At 38.6% G+C, this 21,023-nt stretch overlaps 1 protein-coding gene across 1 annotated transcript in view; it reads right to left on the bottom strand.

Moving 5' to 3' along the window:
• The window catches only part of PCLO (piccolo presynaptic cytomatrix protein), a gene marked incomplete at its 3' end in the record, with an annotated part of 153,148 nt that overhangs the window by 74,956 nt on the left and 57,169 nt on the right, over positions 1-21,023 (bottom strand). The window contains exon 6 of the mRNA XM_009704876.1: positions 13,711-13,792. Coding sequence (XP_009703178.1) covers positions 13,711-13,792 — 82 coding nt within the window. The remainder of the gene's footprint in view (positions 1-13,710; positions 13,793-21,023) is intronic.

A 21,023-nucleotide genomic window follows, 5' to 3' on the forward strand; every position in this document is an offset into this window, starting at 1 on the left:
TCATATGCTTTCTTATATCTCTTTTTTCCTTGTTTTTGGATTTTTTTTTTAAATTTTTGAGTCTTAATTTCCATTTCTCAGACCATTTTGATATAACCAGACATTCATCTTTCATTTTTAGATTTTCAATTAATGAACTACTGTTTCTTCTTTAGAAGACACAGAACCAGTTAACTGTCAGAAAGTGAATCACCATGCTTTGAATGAGAGGGGGACCTTTCTGAATCATAGATCATAGAATGGTTTGGTTGGAAGGGACCTTAAAGACCACCTCATTCCACCCCCCTGCTATGGGAAAGGACACCTTCCACCAGACCAGGTTGCTCAAAGCCCCGTCCAACCTGGCCTTGAACACTTCCAGGGATGGGGCATCCACACCTCTGGGCAACCTGTTCCAGTGCCTCACCACCCTCACAGTGAAGAATTTCTTCCTTACATCTAATCTAAATCTTCCCTCTTCCAGTTTAAAGCCATTGCCCCTTGTTCTATCACTACATAGAAAGTCCCTCTCTCAGTATTGAACTCTGAGTATTGATTTCTGTGGAAAATATCTTCAGGTTTACAAATTTAAGATCCAGTTCTTTTTAGGATGCTTCAAAGCTAGAAGACTGCTAATTAATTGCAACTGTTTTTACTGATCTCTCCAAGTCTCCCCCCAACCTCCCATAACCCAAAAAGCCTAATGTTAAACTTTAACAAGATAGATGATGCAACTAAATTGCTTTTATACTTTGATAAACAAACAAATATGGATACCAAATCTTTACAGTTAGCTTGTGAGCCACTGATTTATATAGCTGAAAATACAAACTTAGAAGCTTTAGGTCACCTGCCTAGCGGATGAAGGGAAGGTGGTGGATGTAGCTTTTCTGGATTTCAGTAAAGTTTTTGATACTGTCCTCATAGCATCCTTCTGGACAAGTTGTCTAGCTGTGGGATGAGCGGGTTCATGGTGTGCTGGGTAAAGAACTGCCTGGAGGGCAGAGCTCAAAGTGTTGCAGTGAATGGGGCTACATCTGGCTGGTGACCAGTCACCAGCGGTGTTCCTCAGGGTTCAATTCTAGGGCAGTTCTGTTCAATATATTTATCAATGAACTGGATGCAGGAATTGAATGCATCATTAACAAGTTCGCTGATGATATCAAACCAGGAGGTGCTGTTGAGGGACAAGAAGCCTTGCAGAAGGATCTAGATAGACTGGAGCATTAGGCAATGACTAATGGGATGAAATTTAACAAGTCCAAATGCCAGATCCTGTACCTAGGACAGAGTAATGCTGGACACAAGTATAAACTGGGAGAGGAGTGGCCCTGCAGAAAGGGATTTGGGGGTGCTGGTGGACAGCAGAACAAGAGTCAGCAGTGGGCCCTGGCAGCCAACAGGGCAAATCCCATTCTGAGGTGCATCAAACACAGCACAACCAGACCGTCAAAAGAGGTGACGGCCCTGCTGTATTTAGCGTTGGTACAGTCTCACCCTGAGTACTGTGTGCAGTTCTGGGCCCCACAATTTAAGAAGGATGTGGAGGTCCTTGAATACAACCAGAGGCAGGGCAACAAAGCAGTTGAAAGGGCTGGCAGGCATGTCCTGTGAGGAGCAGCTGAGGACTTTGGGTTTGTCACGTTTAGAGACAAGGAGGCTGAGGGGCGACCTCACTGTTCTCTACAGCCTCCTGAGGAGAAGTGGAGAGCAAGGTGCTGAGCTCTTCTCCCTGGTATCCAGTGATAGGACTCACGGGAATGGTTCAAAGCTGTGCCAGGGGAGGTTTAGACTGGACATTAGGCAGCATTTCTTTACTGAGAGGGTGATCAAACACTGGAACAGCCTTCCTAGAGAGGTGGTTGATGCCCCAAGCCTGTCAGTGTTTAAGAGGGATTTGGACAACGCCCTTAATTACATACTTTAACTTTTGGTCAGCCCTGAATTTGTCAGGCAGCTGGACTAGATGATCACTGTAGGTCTCTTCCAACTGAAATATTCTATTCCATTCCATTCTATTCTATTCTAATTAAGATTTCAAGTGTCTAATAAATGAAGAGTTACTTTTGAGAGAAATCCATACTTAGAGAAAATTACTAATAAAATTGAATGGCCAATAGGGTTTTTGCTTTTTGGCCATTAACTTACTTTGTGACTTTCAACAGGACATTTCACTTGTCATTTCATATCCTTCCAGATATCACAAACTGTTTCAGTGATGCATATTCATTATATATGCACATGTATAAGTACATATTTGAGTAGTGACCAACAACTAGACACTAATAAATTCTGTCACTGGTGACCTGGCAAGCATCACTACAAAAGTGTTCAAATAGACTTATTAAATCTGAACTTGTGTAGCTCAATGTATCTCAAATCACTATGAATTGTATCCCCTTGTATATTTTGTTGTGTCACAGGAGCAACACAGCAGAAAGATTATAATTTATTTTGCTGACTGACCATAACCTGAGCTCTGCAATTACAGTTTGGTCTTTTTTGTCCATTATGGAGGTAATAAAGATCAGGTTGCTGCCAATCTGGTGCTGTTGCTCTGGCCACAGGGAAGCTCATGAAATCTTACTATTCTTTTTACTACTTTGCTGAGTAGCTCCACTACAGCTATCAGAGTATAAACAGCCTAGATTTCCTGGAACTATTTCAGCGTCTAAGCAATGATTAGTCTTGCCTTTCCAAACAAATGCCAATAACCCCTGACCTAAGTTACAGGTTAAAAACAAGAAAAAAAAAACAGAGAAAAGCAGTAATTCAAGGTACAGCAGGCTTTTGCTGGTGTTGGTGGTCCTGCCTCTACACAAAGGTGAAAATTAGTTTCCAGGGATATTTTCTCTTAAAAAAGTAAAAAGAATTTCAGTCCCAAATGCAGGGACTGATATTGTTTAATTATTAGATAAGTCCCATACGGTAGCAACAGCTTCAACACAGGCAGGAGAACACAGGCACGTGACCCAGAAGCTCTGTGCAAACATCACTCATGTGCTAACTCAAACAAAGATTTCCTCTGGGCTAATTTTTCAAAGTATGAAACCATTTGTCTGTTTAATTAGATGAGTAAAGAAAGTAAAGAAGCAATTAGAATGTAAAACAGATTTTCAGTAATCACACATGAGTTTGTGCAAATTGGCATAGGAAACTGTATGACAGTCAGCAGCAATCTGACTCTTGTCACAGTTAGAAATAAAGCTATATGAATTTTTAATAGACTTTTAGGTGACTGAATTTTTAAGAAAGATATTAAAAAAGTGCTACTGATTTGGATTTCTAAGAACACAAGAGCATACCCTTCAAGATGGTAGCTGAAAATCACTATTTCTGTAAAACCATGGTCGCTTTACCGCCTTTGGATATTATGTGCTTTGAAGTTGAACTACACAGAAGTAAAATGGGAAAAACTGAAATGGGCTGAAACTGCAAAATGCAGATGAGGGCTACAACACATGTCTCTGAGTAATTTGAAATAGAACATATGTTTAAACCTCAAAATAAAGATTAAGTGTTGTGTTTCAGATCCACAAGCCAATGCACAGACGTAGTACTGAGGGAGGAAAAAAACACAAGTCCAAATATGGTTTTCATCACTTTCTAACAATACTTTCAAAAACAAAATGCTGAATCATAGCAAGGAAGCACAAGGGTGGCATTTTTTGGGCAAGGTCCAATAGTAGCAATTAGAAAAATGTATGAGGATTAAGAATGAAAACAAGACATTAGGCATAAAAGATTTTGCAATGTGCCAAAACACCATGCTATAGCAATAAGACCATATCAATCAAATCAAACGATATGAAGTCTTCCAACTCTATTTGGCTGTGAACAGAAACAGAACATACCTTCCTCCTGTGTTCATTTACTAGACATTATCTCCCCATTCCTCCTCCAACCTTATCTAGACCAGACATATGCTAGGGTGCTGGTAGGCCCTTATCTACCGGAACAATTTTGCACCATGTTCCATTGTCTATATGAAAGAGAAGTGTCAGCCACAGAAAAAACAATGATGACATCTCTGTGGAGAGTTCAGACTTAAAAGTCCAATGAAGAAATGCAAGCTATTTATTGAGGTATCATAGTTGTTATAAAGCAATTTGTAAATTCTGGAGAACAGACGGAAAGGAAACATGACAAAGTAAACAAAACCAGGTTAGATCAGGCACTTGGAAAGCAGCAGGAAGAGTAATGTGTATAATAAAATCCAGGCTAAATTTTTATTTGCATTATTATTCCTATGCAATTCTTTGGAATACATAACGTGATGATCGATATCAGAGCTTGGTTGTCCAGATAGGTACAACATTTTCAAGATTGTGCTCAGGAGAATTGTTTTGTTGTTTTCTAATGAAATTAGCTTAAATGAAGTTGTTTCCTAGAAACATGATTAAGCCCACTCAGTTATTGCACTTCTTGGTCATTGGCAATTAAAGTATAAAATATACATGAAGCCAAATCCTGAGCTGATGAAATTCAGATATATTCCAGTTGTTTCAATAGCACAGCATTGATTTATATCAGCTGCAAATCTGCTTCATGCTGATTTGCACACTGGTTACCATCCTGAGTAATCATAAAGTGTTTTACGCATTAGCATCTTAAAATACTTATCATGTCTACTTGAAAACAAGATACAGGTCTCTTCTTTTTCAATGATCTGTCCCATCAGAATCTACGGTGTCATCTATGGTAAACTGTAGCTTTAAATCTATAAAAACCCTGTAGGCACTGAGAGTCATCTGTATTTTCTGATAGACACCAATGGCTCAATAGATACCATTGACTGACAGCTGAACTTCATTGTTTAAAATGTTAGTTTTGAACTCTCCCATCCATGTCAGCTTTGGTATTTAAGAAACAGCGACAGAATTATGGTATATATGATAGGATATAATATTATGCAATATGTAAGATATGTAGGTCTATATGCTAGCTATAATGTAATGCATAAACAAAAGCCTTTAGGAAAAGAGTAGCTCCCCATTAAATGCAAAGAAGCAATCACTGCTTCACAAAGTGGCTGAACCACAGACTGTTGGAAGCTGTGAGAATATTACACTGTCTTTACCCTGGCCTTATATTCTTAAATACCTTCTGTCAGAGCCACGATGAAGGGCTAAACGAGACTTATGTCTAACCTAGTAAGACTGTTCTTATCTTTAATAAATTTGGGAAAATTTTGCTATCTTCAATAAACAGTGATGATTATTACATCTGCTAAAAATCTTGTCCAGGATGTCATGTAGACTTGTCCAACTACAGTCATGCTAAGAAGGAAGCAAGAAACACATTCCTCTCCTTCATTTTGCATTACTTTTCCAGTAACCATGGTGCTGATATGCCAATGGTGACACTGTTTTCTTAAACATATACATAAATGCAGACATAGTGACCTTATTCATTGTAAACTGATATTCTGGAGCACCTTGAGACTTTTTAGCAAGGGCTAGAAAGATCATTCAGTCTTGGTCTTGTCTTCAGAACTGCATGAGTCAAAACATAAGCTGTGTCCTTCTCCATCTGTTCTGAATTTTCTCTCTCTTCTTCATAGTTAAGTGCAGTGGGGAAAAATATTTTCTTTATACCTAGTACTAACATCTCCTGTTTTAACTTATGCCCATTGCCTCTCCTCGCCCTGCCATGTATCACTGTGAAGAGCCTGGCTCTCTCTTGTTGATGAGCTCCTCATGGCTGCTCTTAGGTCCCCCCAGAAACTCTCCTTTTCAGCCTGAACAAGCCCTGTCTCTCAGCTTCTGCTCTCAGGGCAGGTGCTGCAGCGCCCGACCACCACAGTGGACCTCTGCTGCTCTCTCTCCCGTTTGTCAATGTCTTTCTTGTGCTGGGGGTGGAGGCACCACTGAACACAGTATCCAAACAGTCTGACACGTGCTGAGTAGAAGGAGACAGTCACTTCCCTTGATCTACTGTCATGCTCCTGGTAACACAGCCCAGGGTGCTGTTGGCCGCCTTTGCTGCCAAGGCGCATGATGTGCAGATGGCTGTCTACAGAGACCTCTCCCAAGGGCCTCTTCTGCAGACCTGCTCCCGAGTCAGTTGGTCCCCAGATTGTGTCATTGCACAGGGCTCATTCTCTCCAGGTACAGGATTTGTATTTGTCCTTGTTCAACTTCACAAGGTTTCTTTTGGCCCATTCCTTCACCCTGTCTTGGTCCCTCTGAATGGCAGCCCTGCCCTCAAGCATATTCCCCCAGTTTGATGTCATTTGCAGATGTTACAAAAGTGTACTCCATCACCACCTCCATGTCACTGATAAAGATATTAAATGGTTCCATGACAGCATCTTCTGTGGAGGTCTACTTGCTACCCATCTCCAGGAAAAGCACACCCCATTAACCACTGCCCTCAAAAACCAACCATCTAACCAGTTTTTTACTCATCTAGTTGCCCAAACAGACCTTTACATCCCCGTTCCAGGCTAGAAGTTAATGTAAGAAAATATCTGGAATCTAGAGTCTGTCTCAGCTTACTGCAATACCATAATTTCAGCTCAATTTCACAAAACTTTAAAGATTCTTATGAGGATGAATCTACCATAAAAGACAAACTTTAATCCATTCAGCCAATATGTCAGCCAATCGTTCATTGCTTCACTGTAAAAAAATCAATCTTTGTGATACTTTTAATGCTACAGTAGTTGCTTTTAGCTCGAGCTTTTTATTAATGTTCTTCTCAATGAGAGGGAAAAGTTGAATAGATTTTATTGATGTTTTCCACATAGTACGAGGCAGCCCTGTCATCAGAGGAAAAGGATTTACATAAAGGATGCTCTGCCGGCATATCACAACTTACTTGGTATGTGATGAATCTGGCATATTAGTGATGTCTTAGCAACTGCTATTAGCAAATAATAGTTCGGTCCTAGGTGAATGTAATGAGGTTTGTTAGCAGTTCTCTTAACATCTTGGATCAAAACTTCAAACCATTTGGTTTTATTTAGTTATTTTGGAAGAGGATCTCCAGCTCTTGAAGCTATCTATATTTTGTTAACAAAATCCCACAAAAAGGTTCGAGGATCTAACATGTAAGTTCTCTCTACTACAAGTTTGTGTGTTGATCTTGTGTTACAGACTTTGCATAATGTCCTGGTATTACAGACTCATACAAATTGTAGACAGATGTTAATTTACTCATGTAATGAATCTACTTTTTTTTTTTTTTCCAATAAACTTCTTAAAGCAGAGCAAATCTGCCTGATATTTGCAAATGTGTGTTGACAATGGTTAAATGGAAGCTACTCCACTCTACCACTTCCTTTGGGACAGGGGACACCATGGGGAGTCTACATGCCATGGGGAATATTGATGGCTCTTGGTCAACATGTTGAGGAATCTGTAGGAAAGATGATACCACCTGTGCTTAACGGCCAACCATTAAAGTCTCTGCACAGTGGATAATTCCTCTTGAAGGATAACGAAATGAATATCTCACCCAAATGACTCTCCTCCACAAAGGAATTAATTGGTACAGTGTTGCATGCATATCTGTCATGAATTGGGAAGAATTTGTGGAACTACAAATTTTAAAATACCATCTGTCAAAAGAAGTAATACTTGCAATCATTTAAGTCTTTGTAAAAAACTCTAAACTTTCCTTCTTTTCTCAAACAGAAATACATTATGAATATTATAATGTTTTTAATTAATTACACACCAAAACCAAGGATAAAGGTAACTTCTTTACCTGCATAACTTGTTCCTGTAAATACTGCGGTCTTTGCTTCTGTATCAAAAGAATAATAAGATATTTTTTTCTACCCACTAGCAGAAGCTGTCAAATAAGGGAAATTTTCAGTCTTTTCTGAGAAAATGGTAAATTCTCAATCAAATAACTACTGCTGTCCAAGACATCAACAAGCAGCAAAATAAAAACATGTTTTACAGAAAAGAAAAAGATAATTTCTGATCTAACATGCAAATTAGCACTTTGATATATCTTACACTGTTGCTTCCTGAAATTGTATCTCTTTTAGAAAACCGCGTATTGTAGGGACTAAGAGAGGGGCTGGATTTTTTTTTGTTGTTGTGTGGAGAAGAAATTAATGTAATTTTGGGGTGCCTATCCTCAGACAGCTTTGGCTTTATCAGCCTTGACTGCCTCACTCCCTTTCTGGATTAACAGATTTCTTCAGGAATGAGAACAATTTCTGGCAAATCTTAGGTTATTTAAAAAAAACCTCCTCCCTGAATTTCTTTGTACTGAAGTAAGACAGCAAACAAACATGCAGGCATTGAGTGCATATTACCTGTAAACAATCCTAAAGTTAAAAAAATTCAGAAACACAGATAATGAAGGGCAGAGGTTTCACTTGACAAATGCTGCACCTCAGTTAGCTTGGTGCAATGACATTATGAGACAATCAGAACCTCAGGGCACCCTACCAATCCACAAGGAACATTTTCTTTGCGTCAGTGACCTGCAGAATCAGAACGTCTTAACTTTAATCATCCTGCATTCGGATTGCCTGGGAGTGTACACCTAGTGCACTTCAAAGACCTCTACAAATCTGTGATTAGGTAAATAACGAATGGAAGGTAATAATTCTCAAAATTTTCTAGCACTCCGCTCTAGAAAGTGCATCCAACTCAAATAGGCATTTGTCTCTTGGTGATGAGGAGTGATGTGGTCCTTTAGACAACCAGTCCTCTACCAGTCTTTTGATTGTTCTATAGCTTCTTTGTACATAAGCCGTATCTGTTAATCTAATCTACTTTAAGATCTCTACAAGATAAAAATCATAGTTAAGTTAGTCACCTCATGCTCCTTTTATAATCAATAGAGGAAAAGAGCCATATCCAAAAGGTGATTTCAACCTCCAACTGATTGCCCTTTGTGACTGCCTCATTCTAGTGCAATTATTAAACCTATGTATATTTTTGATAGCCAGTATGCAGAGAAGGGAGCACAGGGTCTTCATTTTCCTCTGAAAGTCGTTAATTTATGCCTCATCTGCGAAGTGAAACCTTGAACTGACATTTCTGTGTTATTAACTTTTTCTAATGTCCCTGACAAGTTGTCTCACCAATGATATGCGTCCCTGAATGTCTGGTTTTCTAGTTCTTCATGAGAAACTGCTGACCTGCATTGCTTATTGCCAAAACAGAGAGATTTCTGGTTTGGCTTCTGTGAATCTCATTCTTACATGCCAGCTTTTCTCTTAGCTTTCTGTGGGAATCTGGGGGCCTGACTTAACCCTAATATTCAGTGTTGCAGTGATCTGTTTCTACAGCCTTTTCTGCATGAGAGCTATGAAAGCAAATTGGACCTTTATAACCAGTAGACACATTGCCCTCTCAATTACCTCCACCCATCTTAAGATTTTATTAGACATCCTTGAACAGATGTTCATGCACTGAAAAATGCATAAACAGCCGAGCTATCAAAAAGGGTTCATGGAAAGTATTTTAAATACACACACTAGTACTTTTCAAGTTAAGCCAATTTAGAGAGAAGACACATAAACATGTTCCTAACAAATACAAAAATTTGTTTGTGGTCTTTTTTTTATTTTAATTTAGAAAAGCTGAATGGTATTAAGTTCTTTCTAAGATTGCTATTAAGACACAAATAGACATGTCTGCTTCCTTTATTTCCATTCCTGTCCTCACTTGCTGCTGTATGACTTCACTGGAAAATCTCTGACGTTATCTGGTTGTAACAGCTCTGTCCCTTTCTGTTTATGGGTTTTTACCTTCTGTGCCACATCTCTGACAAGGAGGGAGTGTTTGACGGAATAATGGCCATTAATTACAGATTAAATCCTTCCCCGGTGACAAGTGAGTGTTAGAGGTGGTTTTTTGTGCAAAGTATTATCTCGGTTCTTCACAACATTAAACCAAAGAAAAAGGATAAGTAATCCTCTAAGAAAAGAGTATGAGGACAATAGGTGGCTACATTTCTCATCCTCAGTCTGACTACTATATCACACTCAACACGGACTGTGACTATATTTAACACGCTTTTTAAATTGATTAGTAATCACATATTCACTGCACTTCAGTATTTTGCTGCAAGAACTGAATTTGCTCGACTTGCAGGTGAGAGAACCCTAAATATACAGGGTTATTTATTTAGAGCCTATTGACAGCAGTGAGGGCTTGATACAGCAGAAACCTTTCAATTCTCTTCCTCTCTCTCTCAGGATAAGTATCCCATGAACTGTCATGGTGCAGAAGCATAGCGTTGTGTGCATGAATTAATAATCCTTAGGGAGAATATGAGGCATCTCTGTCGTGTGTGCAGCATTACAGCTACCCTGTCACCCTCTTAGCTACTATTCTCTTGCCATCACAATTTTGGCCTGGTTCCTCACTCCTTGAACACCTCATTCACACGCTAACATTTGCAGTAAATGTTTTTGAGTGCAAAATCATGCCAGATTATGTAAGAGGCATCAAAGGCATCTGTACCTCAGAGCCAGTTTTCATTAATCAAGAAAGCAAACAAACAGAATGCATGTGCACATATTACACAGTGATACAGCCTGAATTTTAAATGCTTTAGGACTACTCTTATTATTGATATTTATAATGTTACAATTTCTAGATCCAGATTCAGGCAGTAACCTCCACTATGGAAAGTATGTGATGAGATCTATGGAATTCAAATTATAATGGTGATATTAGGATGAAATTCAAGCTTGCCCTATAGTTACACCTATGGAATGGCTGGGTATCTGGGTTGACCCAGCACACTGAGTCATTAATGCCCAGGTTGGCCCAGGAACTCCCCAGTGAGATGAGATGATGGGCTGAACCACTGGCCAGCTTCCCAGTGAAGCAGCTGATCAACAGTTACAGGAGTTCTCCAAGTGGGAATTGTTGACTGTTTGAAAGATTTCCCCATGTAGCTCCTGCTGTGCACACACCACTTAAGATACACTGTTTGTATATGTGTTCATTAATTCCCTGAGAGGAGAACCTGTCAGTCTCAGGCATCTCCCCAGGCAGCTCCTGCTGTTGAGCTGACCAAACTGCACATAGATAATTTAAATCATCTGTAGAAACTGTTCTTGCATGTGCAGAAATGATCACATAGGATAGGCTTTTATGTATAGCTAAGACAGAGGATGTTTTGTACATACTGTAAGATAATCAAAGAAAATGGGTGATGCATATGCTGTTGTGGTCACCCAGGACCACAGGCCAGCTGGCTTATAAGAATTCAGCATCATAACAGTGCAGGGAGTCCTGTCCAACACAGCTGAAGATGCCACTGAAAGGATGTTTGCAACAGACAGTGACTGGCTGTTCTCTTGGAGGGGTCTGACTCCCCACGTGAGCTTTATTGAGGGTGGTTGTTTTTTTTAACATTCACTCTTCCTATGCCTACACAACAAGCATATGGCAAACAGTTAAATAAAATTATTCAACATCTCATTTTGGTACTTTTGATAAGAAAGAGACAGGGAGGAAGGAAGGGAGAGTAGAAGAAGAAGTAGAGGAAGGGAAGAAACAAAGAAACAAAGAAAAAGAAAACAGCCAACCATGACATCTAGATGAATATCCAATAATCTTGTAGTGAGGTAGCTGTGGTGGTATAATAGTATACATTGTTTAATCTACCAATATTTTAAGTAACTTTTGCTGTATAAAACATTTCTAAGTCTGCTGCAGATTGATAGTCATTGTCTGATTAATAAACAAAGACACTTGCTATTAGTTTGCAGATAATGTTTAATCAAAATTAAATTTTAAAAAATGTGAATAAAAGCCACATCAAAATGTGTGGCTCTGAGAGAGGTCATTTGGAAAGCTGAAGGCTAAGCAGAAAGCACTGCACGTTTAAAGAGAGTTTCTGTGTACTTCAGTCCTGAGGGAGGGGAGGAAGGGAGGTACAAAGTCAAGGAGTCAAGGAGTTATGGTACTTCAAAGATGTACAAGCAGTGAAAAAGAAAATTTCTTCTGGCTCAGGTCCTCCCTGTTGGTACCGTATTCCGCCTTTGGCTCTTTTCTGTACAATTTGCATTTAAGCCTTTTCATATTTGTAGATCTATGTACATCATACAGAACTATGTCTGTGCAGGTCTTCAAGAGTATATCTGCACTAAAACCCAAAGGTATGACTGCAGCTTGTAGATACCTAGCCACGCTTGCTTACTGCAGTTAGAATTTAGGTACAACATAGCACAGCTACAGCAGCCAGCAATCCTAGTGTGAGCTATGAAACCTTAGCAGGATCCTGAGTAAATATTTGATCCTGTGTGATCTCATGTTGTGCAGGGCATTAGTAAATAGGAAGTCAATGTCTACACCTTGGTTTTCCAGTCATGGCTTACAAGGTGTTTACCCTGATACACAGCATGTTGCTGTGGTTGCCAGCACGAGAGTTAGTCAAGAATTTGGAAGAGGTATTTCACATTGCACAAGGGTAAGTAACTTTACATAGCAGAGTAGGCCTTCAGTAACATTAAATCACGAGCTATACACAGTTGTGTGGCTGTAATTCCACTTGTTCTTGAGTAAGAGAGCAGCTTGGATCACAGCATTACTCATCACCCCGCAGGGCAAAGATCTGCACTAGGATGTCAAGGAGCTCCCACGGACGGCAAGGGCCCAGGGCAGTGGGGGCTGACACCACGGCCGAGCCGGCGGCTTCTTTCAGACTGTGCTGTGTGGGTGGAGGGGTCTTTCTGTATTCTGAAATCACCAGTGAGTGTTACGCTGACTAGCAAGAAAATACCTCATAATATATAGAGAACATTCATTTAACAACCTAAATATGGGGTGGATACTGGGGGTGGAAGCGATCAAGATTTTACTGTCAGAAACCCTGTGAAAATAATATTTAGCAATTACAAGTAAGTTCGTGCCACTTTCTACTTAGTGCTCAAGGGAACACCAGAGCTGGCAGTCGGTAATTACTTCTGCACAGAAACGGAGTTTGACATGCAGTATTAGAATTTTTGAAGAGTTAAAAAAAAAAGTCTGACAGTTTCACGACAAAACTGCTTAAAGCATGTACCTCTGAAAGAAGACAAACAGCATATTAAAAAAACCTTTGAGTTCCTTATCAATATTAGATGTGAGAGAGTGCAATCCCAAAACCTCAAACAGACAGACCTTACCCGTGCTAGATCTTGTAACTGGCTGCCTTTTACAATTTGATACGTGAAAACATCACACTGCATTCCAACAGTTGGGAGGGCCAATGAATATAACCTTTGCCACTTTCATCTCCTTTGTGAGGAAACTCAGACTTACACAAACATTTGTGTTAGCATTAAAGAAAAGAGAATAAATCTGAAGTCCTGTGATAAATGTCTCTATGTGAAGATACCACAGAAAAATGGGATCTGATTGCTCTGCTAGCCCCCGCTGTAGAATGGTTCCAGTACAGAAAGAATAAAATTCTCAGTTCTGTACATCTTGAACACCTACACAAGCTTATTTTATAGAAACTCTTTGTACAGAGAATATAGAGTTATATAAAAAGCAACAGCAAAACAGACTGCTCATATGTATAATACCACAGATTTTCCCTCTTTTTAATGTCTGTATAGTTTATATATCTTGAACAGATGTTGTGACCTTTTTTCCGCACTGCTGCTTTCTGTTAAAACCAACTAGCAAGATCTAAAATGACCACTGAATTTCCTGCTGTGTATGACATAGGAACTATTTTTAATACTGCAAATCTTTTGCATGATTCATGGTAATCAAATTAATTATCATGTCTCATAGAGCATTTTTGGTTTTTTACCTGAAACTGTGTGATCCTTTGGGTCTCTCAGTAGTTTGAGCCTTGTATGAGGGAAAATGTACTGCAGGGGCTTCCCATTTATCTGAGGAACACAAATGCGCATATCATAAAAAGATAAACCATCATCAATTGTATCAATAATTTTAAACAGTTGAAACAGAAACAAGCAAGCAAACCTATTTCATCCAGGGAAATATCATAACTTCACAATTCAAACACTCCCCCAAGTTTCAAGACATTCGTCAGTCCGTAAAATCCTTCTACAGGGGAATGAATATTTGCTTCCATAGAGCCAGATTAATTTTGAATATGGTTTTAGTTCTGATTTGTATTTCCTAATGACTAGAAGGTGCTTACTGTCTTCTGCAGCTTCTCTTAACAGTAATCTTGTCCAAGTAGTGTTCAAGAGAACAATGAAATTAAATATAATTCCTGTAATTATTATAAATTCCTCTTCACACAGACCTAAACAAAATGGTAGATGAATGTGTAAACAGCCATGAGTTACTGCTTTAATTTCAGCAAAACCACATATTCCAATGTACCTTTTGTAATCAAATTTCAAAACCCTTTTGAAAGACCCAACCTAAAACCTTTTAAGGCTACATTCTATATGAAAATGCACAACATTTACTTGGGCCGATACTGGAAAGTGTCAATGCTGAAAGCAACACATCTCTACAACATGCACTAAAGAGCCAGATTTCCAGCTGGGACAATCCCACCTGCCCCACAACAGAGGCACAGGAGGGACCATGCAGCAGGGACTAACCCAGCTGCCAGGGTTGATACCCGTGAGCCCACACCAAAATGCCTTTGCAGAAGGAGTGTTTGTTGCAACACTTGCACACCTCACAGCTATCACACACCCTCTCGGCCTGCAGTTTCGGTCTTTCGGAAGCAAAGCAGAATCCATCACCTCCCTGCCTCTGCCGCGTTGGTGCCAAGACTGAGCACTGCACCCAGGCCGAGAGCAGAGAGCGTGACTGCCTGGGACTGCTCCAGGCTGAGCATCAGTGGGATGGGACCCGGGGGAGGCCGATTCAAGGAGCCAAAGGGCCAATATTAATCAGAATGGTCATGCAGCATGCCGAGTGTATCACTAGCCTGCTGACAAGAGTTTATTACTATTATTTATATTTAAGTAGCATTTAAAGGGATTAAGCTCCCCCTGAACTAAGCACTTCAAACCCAGTTTCTGCCCTGGAGAGTTTATGATGTTAATGGATAGCTCACATAAATGATGGGAGGGGAAACAGAGAAGTTAAGAGACGCGCTTAGCTCAATCCCACAGTGAATAGAAGAGTTTACACATCTATTGTCATAACTCAGTTTCTCATCCAGTGGATGACGTTGCACCTAGAGGGCTGAAATCCTCCTGTAACACGCTGAGAGTAGTAATGACTGTAATTAATCTCAAACATAAAGGAGATTATGAACTTGGTAGTGGACAAGTACTCCACTGTAAATCAGAACATGAGATCAGGCAGACTTACCATGGAATTTTGCCAGGACATTGGGTCTAACACTACCAGAAGTGTATAAAGTGCCATGATACTTCCACACTTACAAATAGATATGGATGTGGTTATGTTTTTAATTACATTATCAGAAATTCAGTAAGTGTAATTTAACAGTAAAAATAACGTATCTGTCACATGTAGCTTACATAAAATTCTAAAAAACCTGAAAGAATATATCTAATTTTATTTTTAATTAAATAACAGAAAATACAAAATAATGCAATTCAAGAGAAGCTTGTTAACACATTTGAAGAGATCCTTAGCTTGGATCTATTTTGGTGGGAGCAATTCAATTTAACTGAGGAATATTTTAGCTCATAAACTTCAATTCAGTTTTTTTTTAATTGCTTTATCTTTTCTTTCTTTAGCAAGGTTTTTTTTTTTAATAAATAATAATCCAAGAATATTCAATGCCATATTGTACATGATTGCAGACAAATATATTGGAAAATACAGACTGTCTCCTACTTCAGTCTATTACTTCCTCATTACATTCTCTTCCAGAATTTTATGATAAGTATAAATCTTGGTGATTCATATGAATAAAAGCATTAAACTTTACTAGCATTCAGAGTAGCATATTATTTTTTATTGTTGGTGGGAATCAGAACTTAAATTGAACATGTCATTAGGCATTTACCTTCAAAACAGTATGTGTCTGAAAGTGGCAGAACAAATAGGAAAAAACAGTGATTGCTGTAAATAGATAATGCAGAGAAGAAAAACTACATTGGTTTTGACGTTTTTATTTTAACCACTAGTGCTCATATCTATCTGAAATCTACTAATATAAAAACCTGCAGAACACAAATTATTTTGTGTTTCCAATTGTTCACATCTACTAACTTTCATTAAAACTGATTTCCCTTCAGCTGAATATAGGCCAGTAGGCCCTTCTAGCTGACTATTGTCCAGTTACCCCAGTGAAGATACAGAGGGACCCCACTGAAGTCGCACAAACATGACAGCGTAAATCTGAACTACGGCACAGAAGGGGCAGTCCCTCCATTGCAAGGCTGCAGGAACGGAGGACATGGAAGTGCTGAAGCACAGATTTAGGTCATAGGGCAAAAGGTGACTTGATCTCGCTCATTTGCTACAAAACCCACAGATTCCCACCATCTGTCCTTGCCATGAAGATCCTTGCCTCACCTTTCTGGGAGCATTCAGTACACCTGAGCAGTAATTCTTGCAGTTCAGCACTGGCAATGCCAACCTCTTCTGATCACAGACACATTTTGACTCTCCAGTGTATCTTCCCTCCTATTGTGTTCTTTGGGCTGACATGGGACTCGGGTCACATTTTTCTGCACATTACTCAGCAGGCCCTTAGGGGTTGCATCCCAGTAAGCTAAATAAAAAGTGGACTATAAAGCATTTCCTGCAAGAATTTAAGCTCTGATCACAGGTTTCATGTTATTAGTAAGCTCAAAGCCCCTCCAAAAAATGGAATGAATGGCAAATAAATGTGTTGAGGTTTTCTAACACTGTTACAGAAAATCAGTTTAAATATACACTTCATTTTCCCTTTGTTATCTTTACATGTTTTGTCTGATAAAGAAACTCTATGGAAGCCTCATATAAGGGAATTTTATAAGGTAAAGAGGACAATTAAGAAAAATAAATTTCTTTATTTTTGTATTAAAATTTAAGAAATAAAATGCATCGAGTATATTTTAGTATTCCAGGCAAAGTCCATAGTAACAGCTATAATGTATTAACTGATCTTTCAATTAGGTCATCAAAGCCATGGTAATTTCTGGTTTTAAAAGGTGCTACACCTCCCCTTCCACCAATACCTTAGACAAGGCCTGAAAAGATGAATCTCAGCAGCTATGCCTGGCTGTAATCCTTTAGGAAATACAGTTTTCAAGGGAAATTTTACCTGTGTTCAATATCCAGGAACAAGATGGTGGATGCTCAAGGTGATGGGTTAGACAGTATCTATCCTAATTTCTGAGTACCACAGGTACTTGCATGAGCACACAAAGCCTGTGAAAGCTGGCACCAAGAATTTCCACAGCTAAGGTAGTCCTGCCCCTTTGAACCACTGCTTCTCTCTGCAGAGCACAAATGTCAAGCTCTCTAGAAATCCTAAAGGTAGAAAGTTCTCTCTACTGATAGATCCCTGACAATGGAGATATTTTGCAAAAGAAGTACTGAAGAAAAACTTAACAAATAAAATGTTCCTGTTCATTAATAAATTGCAAAGTGAGTGGCCTTTGCTTCTGCAATTAGGTCAGTACAGAAGTCTTGTCTTTTGATTTAGAAATCATTCTGGCATGCAATAAGAACAATATTTCTGGGTGACTAAAAAATGAGAAGTTGCCTGCTAAATTCTGTCTTGAATTACAGTGAGGGGGTGGCTAACAATTCACTCATAGATTAGATATTTTAACAATTACACCAAATTTGGAAATGTCCTATTTCTCATTGTAATTTCAGAGAATCTGAATCACAAGATGCCTTTTACCCCGCAAGCCTCATACAGAGAAAGCAGTTTACTACAAATTAAAATGAAATCTTGCTAGTTGAAAAATAATCAAAACTAAGCAGGATGGAGCTAAAAAATGTGGAACAAAAGTTTGCAGGTAGCCTTCTGGATCTCTGTCACAAACAATATTTTCTCATTTTAAGCCCACTGCTCACCTTAAGATCCATTTTTTGCCAATTTCCAAATATTCAAGTGCCCCTAAAAATGTGTGACTTAAATTTCAAGGCAGTGGTACAGATCCATGAGCCAAGACAAGCATGTACTTTTCGAGGGCCTTTAGAAGTAGGGGATTAACATTCAACAGGTTGCAGCTCTAGAGCTCTTGCCTTCTTTTTAAGATTAGAAAACTGATGCCAAAGTGAACTGATGACAACACACTGGTATTACAATGAGTTTGGGATTTTGTTATTCATTTAGGACTTAAAAAGACCTACCCACAATCACTGGAAGTTCTGTATTTAAAACCCCTCACTGAGAAGCTACTTATGTCCCATTACTATACTCTCACTGTCCATCCTCTTGTCATGATCTCTTACTCCCCTAGCACCTCCTCCTACTGCTCCTTCCCAGCCTGTTTGAAAGAGCCAGTTTAGTTCAGGGTATACAAAAAATTTTCACAGAAAATAGTAACAAAAAAAAAGCCTCGATGTCTGGAGATTTAAAGAAGTTGCTGGTCAGGTGGCAGCGACTAAGCAAACTGTTGCGGTCAACAGGGATCAGTGAGAAATCTGCAATAGATTATGTGTTTGATTAGGTTTAAACCATATTTACCCTCCTCAGGCAAGCAGTTCAGAATCATTCGGGAAACAGCTAATGAGATACTAAACTGCACTACAATTTAATGTGATTTAAGAATACTATGTAGCACCACAGAAGTTGCTATAGAAACAAATATATTTTAATATTAATAATACAGTACGTGAGCTTAATCTGCTAGGTTCTAAGAAATCCATGGAAACCTAGAGGTTCAAGGTTGTCAGTCTGTTGCATTCTTGCTTCAAAAGCACAGGGTCGTGCTTTATTTATTACCTTTAATTGTACAAACTCTGTGGGATGTAATCAAGCAGTTCCGATTTCGTCTAGTAAGGAAATTGATGTTTCACACATATGAAACAAAGTCTTCTCGAATACAAACATCACAGTGGTCAGTAAAATATTCACCTTTTTTACAAAGGAGAAAATAAAACCTGCAAATTTACAGCCAGTTACTGTATTTGGAAACACTGACTGATACATTTCAAGTAGATTAGTGGTACTGGTGCAGATACTTCCTTCTGTGGCTGGTTTGTCCTCGGTATGGGATATTAAAGGAGTTGCAATGGCTTATTTACTACGCTAACTAGGAAACTGTTGTGCTAACTGATTTCAGGAAAGCCTCTACAACAAAGAAAGCTCTGGGTGAAGACAGACTTGTCCAGATGGTCAGGACGAAGAACGATTTGCCATTTTTGGCTCCAGAATACATTATGCTTGGACACTACAGCTCTCTTTGCAGAACTGAGTTGTGGATATAGGAGACAGACAGCATGGGACAATGAATTCAGTAACTTTTGGGGGAGTGTTTAGGGAGTGTTTACTTTGAGTCAGCACACTTACTGGCCTAGAAAATGGTTTATTTTTCTTGATAGATTGAAAATATAAAATGAATGCTAAAAAATAGAGATGTTAATACTGATTTACTTGCTTTATTGCTAAGTGGTTTACTTTCAGAGTTCAATGTGGAGCTAATGAAAGTTTTATAAATGGCTCTGACCCTTTTTATCTTGTCTTAAAGTAATTTAATTTCTGGATGTGTCTGAAAATAATTTTTTTTAAAGTTATCTCAAACAAATGTTTCACAGAAGATATTTAACAAACACAAGCTCTGAGTAACATTTTGACAAGGTAGATGACACAGAGTTGGTGGGAACTGGCATTTCTTCCTTCTGCAGACACACTGATATTATTTTGTACCAGTGGGTGAATGACAGTAGCTAACCTGGATGGAAACAGATTAAGATGGAACTGCTATAAAGCTTCTCCTTCCACATCACTTTTCTTCTACAGAGGCTTTACATGGCACCACACAGAATTATTTAGAACATATTCACTCTCCAATTTCCATCCCAGATTTAAAAAAACCTTGAAAAATGCCTTTGGCAAGGTTTTAAATGTGGTACCTCTATTTCCATATAAACATGGGGATATCACAACAACTTCAGGGAGAAAAAAAAATAAATATTTTCCTTCTGGAAATAATCCAGGAAAACAAGATCTCTCAAGCCCCTTAACCTTCGTCCCAAAAAGTTTTGATCAAAGTCTTTCAACTGATTCTAGTGTAGTGCTATTTACACGAGAGAAAAAACAAATATCGGACCTTTGTGACTAGTAACTTGGCTTGGAACTGTTTCCCAGGACAGAAGCTCTGGAGTTCTAAAGTTAAATATGTCTTACTGACCACTTCTATATCACAGAGCTCAGGATAACAGTAACCCTTTTGGACAAACCTGATTTTCAAGGCAAATTTTTAAATTTATCTCATGATGCCATAGAGGTCAAACACAATTATGTATGCTCAGAATAATGCATGATTTTCATGATAATTAAAGTTCTCAGATAGATAGGCAGTTTTTTATCTGCTGCCAGTGATATTAAGAACTGTGAAGACTCTAAAACATCCTTTATCCTGCAATAAACCTGGTTCATAGAGTGAGTTATTTGAATAGATTCCTGGAAGACTTGTATCTTGTAAAACCCTCTTTCTTATCAAGAAATGGGTAGGGTCAGTACAAACTAGGCTGTGTAAATCTCAGTATATGTTAAAATAGAGATAGGAAAAGAGGCAAAAATAAAAATAAATGACAGCTTGTATTGTAAGATATTTGAACACTTACTTCCTAAAATCTACATCCTTACTTCATAAAACCTACACTCTCTTGTTAAGTGTCAGTGAAAATGCTCACCAGCAAAAAAGTTTCGAAGGCTGCATGACAGTAGGATATTCCTGTTTGTATATTACCTGAGGAATTAACATGAGCAACATAAGCTATTAAGTACCACAAAGGGGCCATGCAATACCTTCTCTTGCATCAATTCAATCTAATGGAAAACAGAGTATAAGCTCAATCAATCAGTAAAAATGGTAACTGAAACAATCAAGTGTAGACCTTGAAGATTTGCAATATGTAAATTTCATTAATACAAAGAGGAAATGTGATGGTATACTAAGGTGAACTAGATTTCAAAGTCGATGAGCTTCAAAAGCAGAATATGGTGTTTTTCTTTCTCACTATAATAAAAGAAACATTCTAATTATT

Source organism: Cariama cristata, unplaced genomic scaffold (genome assembly GCF_000690535.1).
Source record: "Cariama cristata isolate BGI_N322 unplaced genomic scaffold, ASM69053v1 scaffold1450, whole genome shotgun sequence".
Taxonomy (NCBI): Eukaryota; Metazoa; Chordata; class Aves; order Cariamiformes; family Cariamidae; genus Cariama; species Cariama cristata.